Source organism: Piliocolobus tephrosceles, chromosome 16 (genome assembly GCF_002776525.5).
Source record: "Piliocolobus tephrosceles isolate RC106 chromosome 16, ASM277652v3, whole genome shotgun sequence".
NCBI lineage: Eukaryota > Metazoa > Chordata > Mammalia > Primates > Cercopithecidae > Piliocolobus > Piliocolobus tephrosceles.
The window spans coordinates 11,952,476-11,972,094 of record NC_045449.1 but is presented as its reverse complement, the minus strand read 5'-3'; the positions used below and the strand labels follow the sequence as shown (position 1 = coordinate 11,972,094).

The window sequence follows — 19,619 nt, the reverse complement described above, 5'->3', positions numbered from 1 at the left end:
TTTGTGCCTTTTCACAGAAGTTTATCTGAAAGCCTAAAGTAAAAAAGATAAGTTCCAGTTCATTTACTGTAAATCAAACAAACCAAAATTGGAACATGACATTGCATTTTTGTATTAAATTTTGAATAAAACGAATTCAAGAACAGGTCAAATCACATTACCCCCACCAGAGACAACAATAACACATGAGCTTTCTTTAAAAACTTTAGTTCTGTCAGACGTAGATGTAATATATTCCATGAAACTGAAATCAAGTTTAAATTGTGTTGCAGTCTTAATCTTTATTTTTCATATATATTTAATAAAAAGAACTATAATATAAGCCCTTAGAAGTTAACAGTAACCTTTAAGATAGTTCTGTCCATTTTTTCAATGTTTTCAACCTACAAATACAGGATATGAGTTACTTAACTAACTTAAATTACTGATTTAGAGTTACTCATGATTAATTACCATCTATGATTCAAAAGTTTCAGCACTTCATAAATTGTGAGACTTACACACATAAAACATTTCCTAGTAAATTAGCTAACTTCAAACAATAAGACAATGAACTGCTGAAGACGGGTTGAGATTCTTCTAAAACAGGCCTGAAAAAAAGATGGTGTCCCTAGGAATGAGAAAGCTGAGTACTTTAGAAGTTATAAGAAGAAAACCTGTGAATTCCCCTTAGAAACCTAAACACATTTTCCAAATCCAGTTGGATCTGGTTCCACCTTATGCATACATTGTTTACAGATACAATTTTTAATAAGAGGCACCCAGTAAAATAAGCCATTTAAAACAAAAGCCTTCACAAAATATTCTTTCACCCCTAGTTTAGTGAGTGGATATCTGGTTTTGTTAGTGGTCTATCTACGCTTGTGTTCATTACTGTTTTGGGGAACAAAATGAAGGAAGTAAACTCACAATAACTTTGTGTTTAAACAAATTTAATCAAAACATACAGAAAAAAGAGCCAGGACTGAAGGAAGGATAGTTAAGTAGTCTTACCTATCCAGTTATCAAAATTCTTAGGATTCTAAGAAGATACCATCTATAAAGTACAAAAACTGAAAAATGCTAATGTAGCCACTATGACATGAAAGTATCTTTGGTGTACCACCAAAGTAATCCACTGTTGACTACCTTATCACACAAACGACAATGCAGGAAGAAGTGAGAATGGAGACTTCATGGGAAAGAAGTACTAGGGCAAACCTAGAAGGTCTGACCCTGGTCTCTCTACCACTGAAGGTCAATATGCTGCCCCACCAAACGTGAAGCGGGAACAGAATTCATAAAGAAAAACAGAGATATATGGGTCTTATAAGCCTAAGCAACTAAAAGCCGCTGGCCTCCTACCACATAAAATGAACTGAGTACATTCAGGAAGAAAAGGGTACTCTGGAAGTAGCAGGCAAGTCTTCCCCGCATCCCACTGGAAAAGGGAAGGTAAAACTCACCTTCTACTACAACTGGAGAGGAGGCTGGGGAAACAAACGACTTTAAAGCAAAATACCTTACTAGGTAGCAAAAAGAAAGAGGTGAAAAGGTGAGATAAGAGGTGAACAAAATAGTAATATGGATGGTGAAAGGAGCAAGAAAACAAATTTGTAAGGTATATGAAAAAGAAATCAATTGGATCTGTATGTAAGGTTGTGTAAAAAAGAAAGTTACATTGCTTAATAGGTGCATATTAAAAATGTTAAGGTATATGTGACTGAGAATGACAGAACGTCACCAATGACTGCTCTAACACATTACAAGCTAAGCCCCAGTTTAAGCGCTAAAAAACTCTCAAAACCTGAAGTTCTCTCACCAGTACAGAATCTATGTAAGTAGCTACAAAGGAGGTGGAAAGGGGATTAAAATTCAAGGCAAAAGCATAGACTTGTTCTTTGTATCTAATTATGAAGTGACCAGGTGAACAAATTCTGGGGTCTCATCCAAACATCCATCTCTCTGCATTATTTCTCACTAAGAAAATACTTGGTAACTAGCCCAGAGTCCGCTGACAAGCAAGGGCTAAATTAACTCGAAGACACAGGCTCACCTTTTCTTTAGCAATTCTGTAACTTTCTTAACTTAATCAGTTAAATTAGGTAAGAAGCCTTTTTAGTCTGTTTAAACCTCTAAGACCTGCAAAAGTCAGAAAGTTAGTGCTTACGGTACAGATTTGGAAAAGTACCAAATAGCTCCACTAGCTCATACTCAAAAGGGTAAGTAAGGATGGGCAAAGGGGACAAGCAACAATCTTATACAAGAGAAAGATGGTGGGAAGGAAAAGTGAGGAAAACTTCCAATATCTGCAACTTTACAAAATGCAAGTTCTTGGTTATGCTATAATATTCATTAGTATTCACTCACATATGTTCATTTTATTTTATTTTATTTTTCTTTAAAGAGACAGGGTCTTGCTGTCGCCCATGCTGGAGTGCAGTGGCATGATCATAGCTCACCGCAGCCTCAAACTCCTGGGTTCAAGCAATCCTCTCATCTCACCAGGTACAAGCCACCATGTCTGGCTAATTTTTGGGTTTTTTTGTTTTTTGTGTTTTTTTTGTAGAGATGGAGTCCGAACATGTTGCCCAGCCTAGTCTCATACAACCCTCCTGCCTCGGCCTCCCAAAGTGATGGGATTATAGGCATGAGCCATCTCACCTGGCCAACATGTTTAATTTTTGAAGTCTCCCTTGTCTCCGAAATTCTGACTTCCTATTCACTTAAAGTCCTATCTCTGGAAGTACTGGATAATCAGTTGAACCTGTTGATAGTAATTGGCTACATTTTAAAAGTCTTGTGTGCCTCACTTTTTTATATCTGGGTGAATTATCTGTACCCTGGGGCTTAATTTGACATGATTCTCCATTTATATTTTCCCCACTGCAAGTAGGGGTAAATTTGAGTCTTTTTCACTTTTCCTGGCTCCAGGTAAGTTTAATTAAACCTTAGAATAAATATGAAGAATAGTATTTATTTAAGAATTTAAATTCTTCACATTGATGAATCAGTATCAAAATGCATAGGACAGAATGCTTGTAAGCCTATACGAGAAATAAAGCTACATGGGGGTTTTTCCTCCTCCTTTTTCTTTGTAGGTCTCTCCTACCCTCATTCCCATATTTGCCCCTCATTCTCACCCTCTTACCTCAATTTTAAGATATTTTATGTGGCCATAACTTGAAACCTGCAATTTACTGTTCTTACCACATACAGTGAGGTAAGAGGCTGTTTAGGATGTGTAAGGGTTTATAAAGACAAAAAGCAAACAGTATTTGATAAAGTAAAAAACAAAATGGAGCATGTTAGGACAGCAGAGTTCTAGTTCCAACTGTGAAACTGAAGTCATTTCACTTGAGCCCTAGTGGTGTCATTTTAAAATAAATAACATTATCTCAAGGGTTTGAAAACAGTGTGCCTAAATCTAACTTCACTTGCGTAATGGCCATTTGGCCATTACAGGGTTTTGTAGTTATCTCCATTCCCATTCCTCTAGGTTGATGATATAAATCAGAGAGGGGATGGGGCAGGACATAAGTAGTTTCCTACCTCCTCAGTAGTTGCTTCTGATTCCCCGGACATTCTGGATTTTTGTACTGCTGAAAGTGCATTATGAACTACAATATGAACCCACACTAATGTAAAGAAAATCACATCTGCCTTACTGAGTCATGCCCATAGACCATGCTACAAAGTCTTTCCTTTGTCACAAGCATGAAGGGTCTAGTTGTCTGACACCTTCAAACTTCCAACCTCGAAATTCTGGCATGTGCCTTAAACCGCAGCTACCCATAGTAAATCACTATGGCTCTAACATCTAAGGCATTCTCTAAACCTGCCCTAAATTTGTATTTTCACTGTACTCAGAGCAAGTACCCCAAGATTTATTTCCTGCTGGTTTATTTCTTTCAGATTTCCTTACCTCAACTTTCTGAAACTTTATCAAAAGGGAGCCACCCTAAGTTGGCAATTCCAGGTTGTTAGAATCACCCACCAGTCAGGAGCTGATAAAATACTAATCAAATCCCTTCCACACTTTTTAAATTCAAGATCTTGTCCTCCTCATAATGCCAGCTCTTTCTCTCCTTTTGGGTAATGACCACCTTATTTATTCTTTGGCCACAAAACTAAATGCCACATTACCTTCTCAAGCCTGTTTAATGAAGCACAGTATACTGAGACAGTAACTTACAATTATGTTCCTTTGGGCAAGTATCTAACTTTTATGAGCCTCAATTTCCTCATTTGTGAAAAATAAAATAATACCCAAAAGAGCTTTGTGATGATTAAATGGGAAAATAAATCTAAAAAGTCCAACCAAAAGCCTGGACTAAAGCAGGTTATTATCATAGGCAGTGTTATTCCTGTTCTCTCCCTCATGGGAGCAATGATTACGGCACCTTCCCTATCTTTTGGGGCTCACCAGACCAGCTTAACCCACACAAAACCAGTCTTTCTCCTTTCACTCACAGTCATCTTGAGAGAATTAAAAGGGAAGGACTCCCAACAGCCCTGGGGATCCCCACCCCACACTCTACACCTCTGCCACAACCCTTCCTAGGCACAGCCTGGCATCCTGAGGACTCTAACAACCCCAAAAAGATGGACGCTTCCCCGTGACAGGCACATAACTAGATCCCAGGGAAACTGCCAAAATCATCAGGGGAGCTCCTTAATGTCACTGATTTCTTTAGCAAAGCCAGGCAATAAATAGACATAGGCATGTCAGATATATATACATCTGACATATAGATATCTCAGATATATATGTCTGGTAACACTTTGCTTGATTTCTCTTTTTTTAAACGTTTGAACAATTTGGTGTGTGTTCAGATATATACGTCTGGCAACACTTTTCTTGATTCCTGGTTTTTCAATGTTTGAGCAATTTTGGGTAAGATGAAATACAATATAGCTTGAAAAAGCTGTTGTGATGTCCGCTTTAATTCTCTTTCTCCGTGGTGGAGAATAATGTGTTGTTCTTAAAGAACCAAGCTGCATGTGATGTAATTGTTTTCTTCATTCAAAAGGCCCACCTTGAGTTGGGTAAACTACTGGCTCATCATCTCCTTTTTACTGTGCAGCTACAAGCAAGGCCAATCTTATGACGTGAATACTTTCTAATAATGTAAGTACACATTAAACTCCCAACCTTACCGAGCGTGTGAAGGGATACCTGAAGATTTTCTGGAGTTGGGAGGAAACAGCTAGAAGCTAACCCACATCCACTAGCAAAAATAGTAATTTGCCCAGATTACAAATTTAGCCAGAATGGCAACATTTGTTAAATTTTATGCCAAATGAGTTCCTTTTATATATAGTGTTAAAAGGATTCTATTACCTTTCAAATCTGCACTGGTTTCCTGTAATTAAAGTTTTCTACTTACTTGGAGATTCCCAATCGAAATGTCTCCAGAATCAAAATGCCACTGTAAACCCTCCAGCAAGTTTAGAACATTGTAACATAAAGTGCACCATTCTTGGAGCACCAAGGCTCCAAAATCATCTCAAAAGGTGGCTGGTTGCTTGGAGCTTCCGCCCCCTTACTGAAACCTAAAATAATCTCTCTCCTCTATTCCTGAATATGCCTCATTTCTGGCAAAGATTCTTCCTTCAGACCTGAATGGCCGAAATGACTTCAAGAGGCTCAGAGAACCATGCAGTAGAGCAGTAAGAGGAGCAAAGGCTACCAGTCACACAGGTGGTTAAAACCCACCTCCACCAGAACAAATAAATGTCTACCCCTAACCTATGAAAGGGACTATGCCCACTTACCTTTAAAGGATGGTTGCGAGCATCAAATTAGGTAAGAACAGTGAAAAGAGAGTTGTTAACGGTTAGTTCCCCTTTCTTTTTTAAGCCTCAATTAAAGTTCCTCAGGTTGTATCATTGGAGCTATCTCCATTTCCTAGAAACTACAAAGGAGACTGACCTGGATTATGTAGAATGGAGTTAGGATTATGATATCCAGACCCCTAAAAATAAGGAAACTCTGTGGGCTCACATCAATCCAGCTTCTCAAATTAGTGAAAGAAGAAACATTTACGAAAAAAGAAAACAACTCAAAATACAGGGTTAATATCCCATCTTAAACAAGTTTCAGCACACATTTACGCTAGTAAGGTATTTTAGAGGAAAATGTGAAAAAGCATGCATTCTAAAAGTGAGGTGAGATGTTTTTCCACTTTTTTACTTTAATACTAGGGTTGCTCTAATTTTTAAGGGAACATAAAAAGAAATGCAATCTGTGCTTTGAGTGGGGACTAATTTGCTGAAGTGGACTTGTATGAGGTTATGTTAAATAGTGAAAGAAATGTTATGCAACACACTGGGAAACGCAAGCAGTTCTGGGGTTTTAAACTCCTCACTGCACAATTCAGTTCTATAAAATTAAAGATAAAGGTCTCCCACGGTTTTCGAAAACCAGAATAATTGGTAAAAACAGATAAACAAAATCAAAAACAGGACATTTCATATACATTTTGTATTCAAATATTATTAGGAGAAATAACTACATTGATTTTAAATCTTCCTTAACTTTTTCTTAACAGATATACTTCATTACACTTTAAAGTACTGGGTGTGTTTTCTAAAGCAGACTCAAGCTATCATCTTTTTACTTAAATTGATATACAAAAATGCTCAGCTAAGAGTAAGTAGCTAAGGACTGGACTGGTCTCTAAGTTTTCTGTTATATACCTATATTAAGAACTAAGAAGAAGAAGAAAAAAAACTGCCTAGATCAGCACTTTAAGAGAATCAGAGGCATCTACTACATACACTTTGTAACTATTTCTCATAACAAGTATTTTACAAATGGCTCAGTGTTTTTTGTAATGAATTATAGATTCTATTCTAACCATTGTAAGAAAACATCTATTGAAAACTGACATTTCTCAGCTAAGAGATCTTGAAATCTATGACATTTTAAGTGACTAGTAACTACAGCAGGCAAATAATGTCTAATAACAATCCGTATATACTTATATTTTATAATTTTCAAAGCACTTTCATGTACATTAAGAATGTGATTCTTAAAATGGCCCTACAGGTTAGGCATTATCCCTATTTTAACAGATGAGAAATTTCTAAACAGAGAGTTCAGAAAAGTTAGGTAATTTCCCTAAAATCACAACATTTGTAAACATCAGAGCAGTTACCTTAACCATAGTTTTCTGGGTCTAAGACCAATGCTCTTTCCACTTCAACATCCTTCTGTTTCTTAAACATTACTACGTGCTATGGGAATGCTAGCTGCTACAGCTACTACTGGAAAAGGAATCATCCTGCCTATGCAATTTCATTACAGAAGCTGTTGAATTCTCAACTAACTGTCAACCTTTATTAATCAGAATATGCTATTCTCTAACATGACAACCATGATACTATCTAGTACTATTTGCTACACATCTCTAAGATTAATTACCTGGTATGACGGGACCTTCTCTTTACAGGATTCACACTAACCCAGCTGAAGTCACAAGGCTTTAGATTTGCCACAAGAGAAAGTCTAAGCCATGGCTAGGAAGGTTCTTGAATGTTACAAGTCAATTCCATATTTTAGGTTGACTAAAATTTCTTGGACTGAAGAATCATACTTTTCCACAGAACGAAGCCCTAATATGCAAGAAATTGTCCTATTAAATCTATCTACATTAACAAATTATTGATGAAACATTAAGAATAAAAACATTTCTCAGAGTAGTTCATTTGAGTATTGTTTCCTCTCTCAAATGCAAACTCATCCTAATGCCAAATATACTTTTATAAAACCACTTACCTAACTTGGCAAACAGATCTACATTTTGTTAGCTTTAGTCATCAAAGAACCAAAGCATAAGAACCACTCAACTTATAAAGGTTGGGTGTGTTTGTGAATGAACATGAAAAAAAAAAAAAAATGAATCACAATGAGTGAAAACACTCAAATCTATTGAGTAATAACAAAATTAGCAGTTATTCCCTATTACCTGAGGGACAGTGGCACAAATGGCCAGATTAGAAGCCACAACTGTTAGTATAAACTTGCAACTAAAACTAGGTCTGTTGATTACTGTTATAAAGTCAAATTCACTATATATCCCATTCCAACCATCTACCCATCCCCTAAGAAAAAAATGAGTAGAGCAAATTGATAGCTAGACTTCTGTTTCATATCGTTCACATTGTAATTTATTTGGGAGTCCCCAATCCAGAAAAAAAAAGATCTGGAGTTTGAAGTAGAATAAAATCTCATCTAGGATACTCTGAAAGGACAGATCAATAACAAAAAGTGGGGAAATCAACAGGCTAGAGAGAACAGCAGGACCTAGTAATATGAAGCTGAAGAAATTGTGCAGTAAATAATGAGAGGTTAGGGACTCATTTACCAACAATAAAAGGGAACATTAATGAGACCATAACAATATTGTTGCTACTAACAATGATGGCTAATTTGTATTGCATCCTTACTACATGCCAGGTCCCAGGCTTACAAGCATTCTCAAAGCCACTGGGGAGGTAAGCATTATTCCTACTTTCCAAGTGAGAAACTGAGGCTTCAAAAGGCCAAGTTCATTGTCCTTGGTCACAACACGCATACCTAAATCCCGGCCAAGAGATTCAAACCCAGGACTCCAGAGCTCTGGTTCTTAAGCAGTACATTAAGAAAACAATATTGCCCAGCCCGGACCACTCTTGGGCCACAAACATGAAGCCACGAAAAAGTATTCAAGGTTATCCAGTGCCCACCACAGTGCTTACCACGTAAGAGGATGGCCAAGGTCTACTGCATGAAACATTCCTTATGTCCCACAACTGAATCCTGCTGTTCCAAAGAGCATGGTCATTAACAACTTCCAGGAAGGAAGTTTTTTGAGTGGCAAGTATAACTAAATTGGGGGAGAAGGGAGTACATCAAACATCTTCTAAGGCCCACTCTGTGAAGTCTGATCTAAAGCAGAAGATCCTTGGTAGATGAAGTAGAGTATGGGAGGCGTGACTCTTAGCAGAACAAAACAAACCAAAAAGAAAGATCCTAAATTGCTGCTTACGTTCAAGCTTTATAACTCAAGACTGTGCTAGACAACATCCTGAGAATGTCAAGCACTTCATTCTGACTAATGAAAAGAGTTTCAAGAACAAGATATAACACATTCCTGAATCAATCAAGACTAGACACAATATTGATTTAAAAAAAAAAAAAAAGAAAGAAAGAAAATTCGGCAACAATTCAAAGAGAGGTCTTAGGTCCTTTTTCCTTCTAAAATGGGTTCTGCTTATTAGAAAGTTTAGTTAACTGGGTATCAACATACAAGGGCTGAGGAGAACGGAGAGCATCAGAAAAAAGTCCTAACCACTGACTTAAGAGTTCCTAGAACACTCCAAGCTCTTCCCTGCTTTGGAACCTTCATACACACTGTTCCCTTTGCCTAGAACCCTCTTCAGGTAAAAGAGGGTTAGGCCTTCCAGACAAGCCTTCTCTGACCATCTTATCAAGCAGACTGCCCTCTATTATTTTCTATCACAAAACCCAGCTTGTTACCTTTATTACTTTCCCAACTAGTAATTTTTCAAGTTGAGCTACATAACCTTCCCTCCCCCATCTTCACAGGGGGATACCTCCATGAGGACAGTCAGAGACTGCTCAATTCTCCATAAACTCAGCATGAGCGTTTTACGCAGATGCTCAATAAATATTTTTTGAACCAAAAAAAAAAAAAAAGTATCCAGCTATTTCAAACTGTCAGCCTCCCCATCAATAAAACAAACAAACCACCTTGTTTTCATAAGCTTTATAAGTCACCCATCTGGAACAAGAAATACAATTCTAAATTGTCATTTTGCCATTTCATTTCCGCTCCCCCCCCCCCACCACCTAGATTCTAAAGCTGTACAGTCAGGAAGTCAAACTTATACTTCATCAGTATAATGTGCTGTGCAACACAGTGGACATCCAATAACTAATTCAATTTGAATGAATTATCTCAGGGCCTGCACAGAAAGTGTCCTCTAAGCTCTGACATCATCCTGTCTATATATCTATCACTGGTTTTTATGTACATTAAAATTATTTCATGGGGAGGGTGACAGGGATGTAAAGATAAATAAAATCCTGTCTCTTCCTCCTGAAATACGGCATGCTCTATAAACATGAAATATTCAATAAATGTCTGCTGAACCTAACTAAAGACAAGAAGCCCTTTAAGAAGAATGGAATAAAAAAGTAACCATGGTCACACTGACTACCAAGGGTACCCCGACCCTTATTCTGTTAATAATTCAACACAAGCAGTTTGCTAAAGTTGTCAAGAGATTTCTGAGATTCCCTGTTTGAAAAATAGCATTACTACACAAAATTCCCCAGTAAATTTAAGGAAATGGTCCCTAACAGACTCGGGCCTGGTATTTTCAAAACACCCCCTGTCAAGAGCCATACAGAGCTAATAAGCATTCCCACTGGGGAAAGCCATTAATTAGCAGAGCTGCCTCAAATGTCCAGACACTACAGTATCCCTTTGACCCCTATTTCCTGCATCTCTCCATTTAAACCGAATTCAGTCTTTTTTTTTTTTTTTTTTTTTTTTCCTTCCTGCATGCAATGCTAACACAGAAATCCCTGGCCTGGAACTAAATGCCTCTCCCAGGCCAATGGCAGCCTACCTACCTACCTTACAGGTGGCACAGGCCTGGGCAACCCGCCCCCCACCCCCATCCCCTCCAGCGCACAGAAACCCTGCAAAAGTTTGAAAACGCAGGTTCCAAGAGGCCCGCGGAGCCCGAGGTCAGCTCGGTGGTCCGGCTCCAGCTGTACCCGGCGACAGCCAAGATGGCCCTGAGCGGGGCCCACTGCGGCGGCGGGGCGGAGGGGCGCCGGCCGGGGCCGCTGTCTCCACCGCCTACCTGAGCGGCGTCAGGGACCAGGAGGCAGGCCCGACGCCCCTCCCGCCTTGCCGCAGCCCCGAGCCGGCGCGTTCCCGGAAACGGGGGCCGGGCGGGCGCCAGGTAAGCGGCGGGGGCGATGGGGGTGGCCGCGGGGGCGGTCCCGGACCAGGTGGGCCACAGGGGCCGGCGGGGAGCCCGGTAGGGCCCAGGGGCCAAACGCAGGCAGAGGCCGCGGCCGGGGCCTATGCGGACCGGAGCCCGGATCCAAGCCGGGCCGGAGGCGGCCGGGAGCGGGGCGGGACGCCGGGGAGGGAGAGAGGGAGAAGCCGGCGGCTGCCGTGGCTTCCTCAGCCGGGTCCGGGGGCGTCCGCTGGGGCAGGCCGCGACGACGCGGGTTGCCGCGCTAGGGGGCCGGGGTCTCGGCGCGGCCGCGTTCCTTACCCTGCATGCTGCTGACGGCCGGGTGGCCCGGCGCCGGGGACCCTACGGGGCCCGGGGTGCCGCTGCCGCTGCCGCCCCCGGAGCCGCCGCCGCCGCTCGGGCTCGGAGCCGCCATTGTTGGGAGTGAGGAGCCGAGCGGCGCCGCGGCGGCTGCAATGCAGCAAGCTCGGCCTCTCGCACGGCCAAGGGGCGCGGCTTGCCCCTGCCTTGGCCCCGCCTCCGACACGCCCAGGACACGCCTCCTGACACGCCCCCGCCCGAGGTCGACGCGCAGCCGGCTCCAGATGCTGAGCTGCAGAACCGCCCCGCTAAGGGTGCGCGACCTGTGAAGCAGACAGCTGTCTTGGACCAGGGCTGTGGGCCCGCGGGGCCTAAAGTGGTTTGCAGAATTAAAGGTAGGCCTGCATTTGTGGGGAAAGAAGGTACATAGCTTTCATCATTTCCATGGAAGTCTGTGATTCCCAAAAGTCTCCCTTCTTGGAATCTCAGAACCCCAAATCAGAATAGTAAAGCTGAAAAGGATCCAGTCGCTAACACATCACTTCCAGAGGGGAGTTACCTATAGTTATGATTACAGTCTGGAGCTCCTCTTAAGCCCAGTACCCCAACCCTCTACACTTCTCTGAGGGAAAAGGGGAGTCCTAAGGGGAACTAGCCAAAGTACTATCCATTGACCCATCCCAAAACTACCGAACTAGAGGCTATATTTTAATAATACCACCCATTAAACTTGAGAAGCATATCTTTAAGCACTCAACACTCCCCAGCCTCCTGAAATATGCTATCTACATCACCATCTTCTCCTAAATGCACACTGGATTCCCTCCCCCAAATCCTTTACATCTTGTATAAGACTAGCCATAGTCATTATTGTAAATTACATAAAATGGCAACCCCAAAAAACAATATGAGGTTTCTTCCATTGCTTTGCACAGAGACTTTTATTTCCAGGAAGACAGTAGCTAAAAGAAGAGAAAGTTATCTATGAGGTTAGGATTTGTGAGTCAACCACAATGTACTTGAAATGGTGAGACATGGGTTTCTAGCCAGGCAGCCTTGCCTAAAATGGAATAGCCAGTTATCCTACATCCCAAAGAATCTAAGCCATGGAGCTGGACGTTTTCTCCCATTTAGAAGCATCGTGTGATTTACACCTAGACTTCTTTCCCAAAACTTCTTCCACCCAGACCTTATTTGATGCTGGGAGTTCCTTACAGCATGTTGGAAATGTGTCCTGGGTCAAAATAGCCCTGCCTTCTTGTTCTAAACCCAACTTCATCCATCATCTTGAATGCTCAGCTCCTAAAAGTGACTAGTCATAAACGTCAAGTGGAGAGGCATTAAAGACAAATTGAAGGTGAGAGCAGGTAGGTGTACTTAAGTGGTGAGCCTGCCAGAATTCTCCTCCATGGGCCTTGCTGACTACCCAGTATCTTCAAGTCCAGATCTTATACACATGGTCAGCTCCTCATGAGGAAATCAGTAGCCCACCCAGCTCTTGTTGCTCCCGGGGCATCCTAATTGTGAAGCCCTTGAAGAGGAAATCTTATAAGAACCCAAAAAGAAAAATTCCCATCCAATTGTTCAGCTCAGGCCGCGCACGGTGGCTCACACCTGTAACACTTTGGGAGGTAGAGTCGGGCAGACCACTAGAGCCTAACAGTTCAACACCAGCCTGGCTAACAGCTACTCAGGAGGCAGAGGTGGACCACCTGAGCCTGTGGAGGTCAAGGTTGCAGTGAGCTGTGTGAGCTGTGATAGCACTACTGCGGGCTAAATATTCTCTCTATATCTTCTGCATGGTGCATATGGGAAGCGAAACAATAGATGAGAAGAGAAACAATAAATGACAAAGAAAATGAGACGCTGTAAGGGGCTCCCTAACATTCTCTTTTTTTAAGGCACAGGTTGAAAAGTAGCTTTCTTCTTCTTTTTTTTTTTTTAATTATACTTTAAGTTCTGGGATACGTGTGCAGAATGTGCAGGTTTGTTACATAGGTATACAGGTGCCATGGTGGTTTGCTGCACCCATCAACCCATCATCTACATTAGGTATTTCTCCTAATGCTATTCCTCCCCTAACCCCCACCCCTCGACAGGCCCCAGTGTGTGATGTTCCCCTCCCTGTGTCCATGTGTTCTCATTGTTCAACTCCCACTTATCAGTTAGGACGTGCATTGTTTGGTTTTCTGTTCTTGTGTTAGTTTGCTGAGAATGATGGTTTCCAGCTTCATCCATGCCCCTGCAAAGGACATGAACTCATCCTTTTTTATGGCTGCATGGTATTCCATGGTGTATATGTGCCACATTTTCTTTATCCAGTCTACCATTGATGGGCATTTGGGTTGGTTCCAACTCTTTGCTATTGTAAACAGTGCCACAATAAACATACATGTGCATGTGTCTTTATAGTAGAATGATTTATAATCCTTTCGGTATATACACCCAGTAATGGGATCGCTGGGTCAAATGGTATTTCTAGTTTTAGATCCTTGAGGAATTGCCACACTATCTTCCACAATGGTTGAACTAATTTACACCCCCCACCAACAGTGTAAAAGTGTTCCTATTTCTCCACATCCTCACCAGCATCTGTTGTTTCCTGACTTCTTAATGATCACCATTCTAACTGGCGTGAGATGGTATCTCACCGTGGTTTTGATTTGCATTTCTCTGATGGCCAGTAATGATAAGCATTTTTTCATATGTCTGTTGGCTGCATAAATGTCTTCTTTTGAGAAGTGTCTGTTCATATCCTTAGCCCACTTTTTGATGAGGTTGTTTGTGTCTTGTAAATTTGTTTAAGTTCCTTGTAGATTCTGGATATTAGCCCTTTGTCAGATGGATAAATTGCAAAATTTTTCTCCCATTCTATAGGTTGCCTGTTCACTCTGGTGATAGTTTATTTTGCTGTGCAGCAGCTCTTCAGTTTAATTAGATCCCATTTGTCTATTTTGGCTTTTGTTGCCATTGCTTTTGGTGTTTTAGTCATGAAGTCTTTGCCCATGCCTATGTCCTGAATGGAGTTGCCTAGGTTTTCTTCTAGGGTTTTTATGGTTTTAGGTCTTACATTTAAGTCTTTAATCCATCTTGAGTCAATTTTTGTGTAAGGTGTAAGGAAGGGATCCAGGAAATTTATTTTCTTTATAGTTTATATTTTCGTACCTGCAGAACGAAAGTATAAAAAATAAGTATAAAAAATCAAATAAAATACTTCTTTCAAAACATCAACACAACTTGCCAATGATTAGAAAAGATGCATGAAGGAAAATAGGGAGCCTCTTCCATACCCCCGGCAGGAAAAGAGTTTTATATTTCCTTTGGCTTGGCCACATTGGCATACAGGGAAAAGACTTCAACAGCCCCATAGTCATCTGGCAAATGTCTCAAATGTAGTATCCTGTCATCACCAGGCTCTAGATGCAGGATGATCAAATACCAACCAGTTTTACTGGAGCAATTTTCTCATCCTTTATTGCAGTACTTGCCAGTAGGGTTCCAATTTCCCTTATCTACATGTCACTTGTGTGTATGTCTCAGTTCTGTTTTCCACTTCCTTGGGGACTGGAATGGTGCCAAGAAATGGCTTGGGGGACTTTAGTCTTACCATTCCCATAAGCATTATGACTTTGGGAGGCCAAGATGGGCGGATCACGAGGTCAGGAGATCAAGACCATCCTGGCCAACATGGTGAAACCCCAGCTCTACTAAAAAATACAAAAATTAGCTGGGTGTGGTGGCACATGCCTATAGTCCCAACTACTCAGGAGGATGAGGCAGGAGAATTGCTTGAACCCAGGAAGCGGAGGCTGCAGTGAGCCGAGATCGTGCCACTGCACTCCAGCCTGGGCAACAGAGGGAGACTCTGTCTCAAAAAAAAAAAAAAAAAAAAAAAACCACCATGAAAATCTTACTTCCATTCTTCAATGTGCACACTTGATATATTTACAGTCTCATATAATGTGCTATAAGCCCTCTTTTCTAATTATACATATTTATTTATTTATTTATTATTTTTGAGACAGAATCTTACTCTGTCACACAGGCTAGAGTGCAGTGGCACTGTCACAGCTCACTATAGCTGGGACCTCCAGGACTCAAGCAATTCTTCCACCTCAACCTCCTAAGAAGCTGAAACTACAGGCATGTGCCATGCCCAGCTAATTTTTGTAATTTTTGTAGAGACGGGATCTCACCATGTTGCACAAACTGGGCTCAAACTCCTGGCCTCAAGGGATCTACCCACCTCAGCCTCCTAAAGTGCTAGGATTGCAGTTGTGAGCCACTATGACTGGCCTTTAAAAAGAATTTAATATATATATTCTTTTAATAGAAATCCTAGAAGCGACACTGTAGATTAGGCAACTAAAATTAACTTAAACACACACACACGCACGCACACACACATCCACACATCCAATATTGTAAATAACAAATATAAAAGAAGGCTGGAGGTGTTGGCTCAAGCCTGTAATCCCAGCGCTTTGGGAGGCCAAGGCAGGTGGATCACTTGAGGTCAGGAGTTCAAGACCAGCCTGGCCAACATAGTGAAACCCTGTGTCTACTAAAAATACAGGAAAAAAAATAAAATTAGCCAGGCATGGTGGTGGGCACCTATAATCCCAGCTACTGGGGAGGCTAAGGCAGGAAAATCACTTGAACCTGGGAGGCAGAGGTTGCAGTGAGCCGAGACTGTGCCACTGCACTCTAGCCTGGGTGACAGAGCAAGACTCCGTCTAAAAAACAAATGAAATAAAATAAAATAAAATAAATCTATATACACATATATATAATAAATGATAAAATACTTCTTTCAGAACATCAACACAGCTTGCCAATGATTAGAAAAGATGGATTAAAAAATAGGGAAAAATAATAAATACATATATATATATGAGAAAACATTCAACCTAGCAAATTAATTAAGGGAAATTGGGAAATTGAATTTAAAAAGAAATACAATAAATATATAACTAATCCTATTTTTTGTCTAATAATACCTAATTCTGAGTTTGTGATAAAACTGACATATACTTGCATTGCTGTTGGTATTGTTAACTAGTAAGGTAAGAGCTAATAATTAGATCTGCATATGAAAAAAACAAGAATGCACTTTGATTTGTTCCAACTGAGGAAGCTATGTATGAGCTTTTTAACTTTTTCTTATGCTCACATTTCTCTTACATATTTGTGTTTTATGATTTCTTATGGACTAAATTGTATTCTGCTCCCACTCCAAATTTACGTGTTGGAATATCCTAACCCCCAGCATCTCAGAATGTGACTATATTTGGAAATAGGGTCTTTAAAGTAAAATGAGGTCATATGAGTGGACCCTAATCCAATATGGCAGGTGTCTTTATAAAGAGATTAGGATGCAGACACACAGAGCGAGGAGAAGATGATTGTCTACAAGCCACAGAGAGCGTCCTCAAAAGACACCAACTCTGCCTACACCTTGTACTTCCAGCCTCCATAACTGTGAGAAAATACATTTCTGTTGTTTATTGGTTCTCTTGGTACTTTGCTATGACATCCCTAGCAAACTAATACACAGTTCAGAAAAATAAATTGCTTTAAAAAGTTAACCTTTTTAGTAATTATAGTGGTAGCTGGCATAATCATTGGGGAGACAAGAAGGCATTTAAGCAACACATATGAATAACCAGCAAATTTACATTTATAAGTTATCCTTAAGGAAATCCCCAAATGTGCCTGCAACTCCTGGCTCTGCCATGTAGTGATTTTATCTTCCCACTAGAGTAGATGAAAATAACAAATTAAGATGATTGTTAAGGGGAATGTATGGCAGCCAGGCGCAGTGGCTCAAGCCTGTAATCCCAGCACTTTGGGAGGCCGAGACGGGCGGATCACGAGGTCAGGAGATTGAGACCATCCTGGCGAACACGATGAAACCCCGTCTCAACTAAAAAATACAAAAAAAACTAGCTGGGCGAGGTGGCAGGCGCCTGTAGTCCCAGCTACTCGGGAGGCTGAGGCAGGAGAATGGCGTGAACCTGGGAGGCGGAGCTTGCAGTGAGCTGAGATCCGGCCACTGCACTCCAGCCTGGGCGACAGAGCCAGACTCCGTCTCAAAAAAAAAAAAAAAAGAGGAATGTATGGCAATATCAAAGTGCCCCATCCTGAAAGAGGCTGCAGAGAAAGAGTAATGTCTGTGTATTCCTTGCTTAGAGAACCTTTGTTGAGAAATCTAACTTGCTTGTTCTTTTTGATACATATGTCAATGGTTTGATTAAAAATACATTTTTTTTTTTTTTTTGAGATGGAGTTTCGCTCTTGTTGCCCTGGCTGGAGTACAATGACATGATCTCCGCTCACTGCCACCTCCGCCTCCTGGGCGCAAGTGATTCTCCTACCTCAGCTTCCCAAGTAGCTGGGATTACAGGTATGCACCACCACGCCCAGTTAATTTTGTATTTTTAGTAGAGATGAGGTTTCACCATATTGGTCAGGCTGGTCTCAAACTCCCGACTTTAGGTGATCCACCTGCCTCAGCCTCCCAAAGTGCTGGGATTACAGGGGTGAGCCACTGCACCCGCCTCAAGAATACATTTTACACTTCACATTCCAAATAAAGAAAAAATAATTTACAACTGGATTTCACCTTAGGACCCCAATTTCAGCCTCTGGGAAAGAAACAAGGTCAGACACTTCTATTTGGATGGAACAGTCACCAGATATTCCATATAGCCTCAGCAATTGTCTTTGAGCAAAACGCCCACCCTCAAATTGCCAAGGGCTCAGGACCAGGCCACCCAATGATGCATGTTGCCTCTTCAGGCAGAGAGCTGCAAGCTATGCAGTTTTCTGGATGTCATTCGAGCATTGCATTTAATTAGAAATGCAGGGCCTGTGAGAAACTTTAACCAGTTCACACCATTAAAGAACCAAAGTTTCATCTGGTTCAGATAAAAGAATATATTACTTTTTTTTTTATTTTTTATTTTTTTGAGACAGAGTCTTGCTCTGTTACCCAGGCTGGAGTACAGTGGCATGATCTCAGCTCACTACACCCTCCACCTCCGGGTTCAAGTTATTCTCATGGCTTAGCCTCCCAAGCAGATGGCACTACAGGCACACATCACCATGCCCAGCTAATTTTTTTGTAATTTTAGTAGAGACGGAGTTTCACCATGTTGCCCAGGCTTGTCTTGAACTCCTGGCCTCTAGTGATCCACTCACCTTGGTCTCCCAAAATGCTAGAATTACGGGCGTGAGCCACCACGCTCGGCCAATATTACTAATTTTGACTATTAATAATCATGCAGATGTATAAAGACTTATGAGCAAATGTTCATGACAACATTATTTATGTGAGTGAAAGAATGTAAATATCTCACTCTAAGTCATTACCAAAAGTGAATACCATGCTACCATTTATGCTAGTGAATACGGTGGTCTCACCAAATACGAACATATTACGAAAGCATGGGATTCTGTTCTGCAAGAACTACACCCACAACCTGTCCACGTATTCTGTATTCCATTACTGTAACCTCACTAGGAAAAAAAAAAAAAGGACTGGGCACGGTGGCTCACGCCTGTGATTCTAGCACTTTGGGAGGTCAAGGCGGGCAGATCACCTGAGGTCAGGAGTTCGAAACCAAGCTGGGCAACATGGCAAAACCCCACCTCTACTAAAAAGACAAAAATTAGCTGGGCATGGTGGTGCATACCTGTAATCCCAGTGACTCAGGAGGCTGAGGCAGGAGAAGCACTTGAACCCAGGAGTCAGAGGTTGCAGTGAGCCAAGATTGTGCCACTGCACTCCAGCCTGGGAGACAAAGGGAGATTCCATCTCAAAAAATAAATATATAAATTAATTAATTAACTAATAATAAATAATTTTAAAAAAAGAAAAGAAACAAACTAAAATAGAGGGAAGGAAGCTTGGAGATTAACTGGGTAGGGGAAAACGGAACTTTCTGGGGTAATGGCCATATTCTATACTTTGATAAGAGTTTGGGTCACACAAGGGTAAGCATCTGTCAAAATGCAGCAAATATATGCTAAAGATTTGTGCATTTCATTGTATGTAAATTTTACATCAAAAGAAAAACCCGTAAACAAATATCAGGCTGGGTGTGGTGGTTCAAGCCTATAATCCCAGCACTTTGGGAGGCCACGGTGGGCCAATTACTTGAGGCCAGGTGTTTCAGACCAGCCTGGCCAACATAGCGAAACCCTGTCTCTACTAAAGATACAAAAATTAGCTGGGCATGGTGGTGCATGCCTGTAGTCCCGGCTACTAAGGAGGCTGAGTATCAAGAGAATTGCTTGAACCCAGGAGCCGGAGGTTGCAGTGAGCTGAG

General features: G+C 41.3%; 1 protein-coding gene across 3 annotated transcripts in view; it reads right to left on the bottom strand.

The window, feature by feature from the left end:
- MAP2K4 (mitogen-activated protein kinase kinase 4) overlaps positions 1-11,464 on the bottom strand; it is a 120,206-nt gene extending 108,742 nt beyond the window's left edge. Inside the window, exons 1-2 of one of the 3 annotated variants that reach the window (XM_023188094.2) lie at positions 11,287-11,457; positions 1-33 (exon numbers count right to left, since the gene is read on the bottom strand). In XM_023188094.2, the coding sequence (XP_023043862.1) occupies positions 1-33; positions 11,287-11,401 (148 nt within the window). In that variant the 5' untranslated portion in view covers positions 11,402-11,457. Of the gene's footprint in view, positions 34-11,286 lie in introns of all 3 variants that reach the window. The other 2 variants (XM_023188092.2, XM_023188093.2) reach the window with 2 other exon arrangements.
- Positions 11,465-19,619: the final 8,155 nt, after the last annotated feature.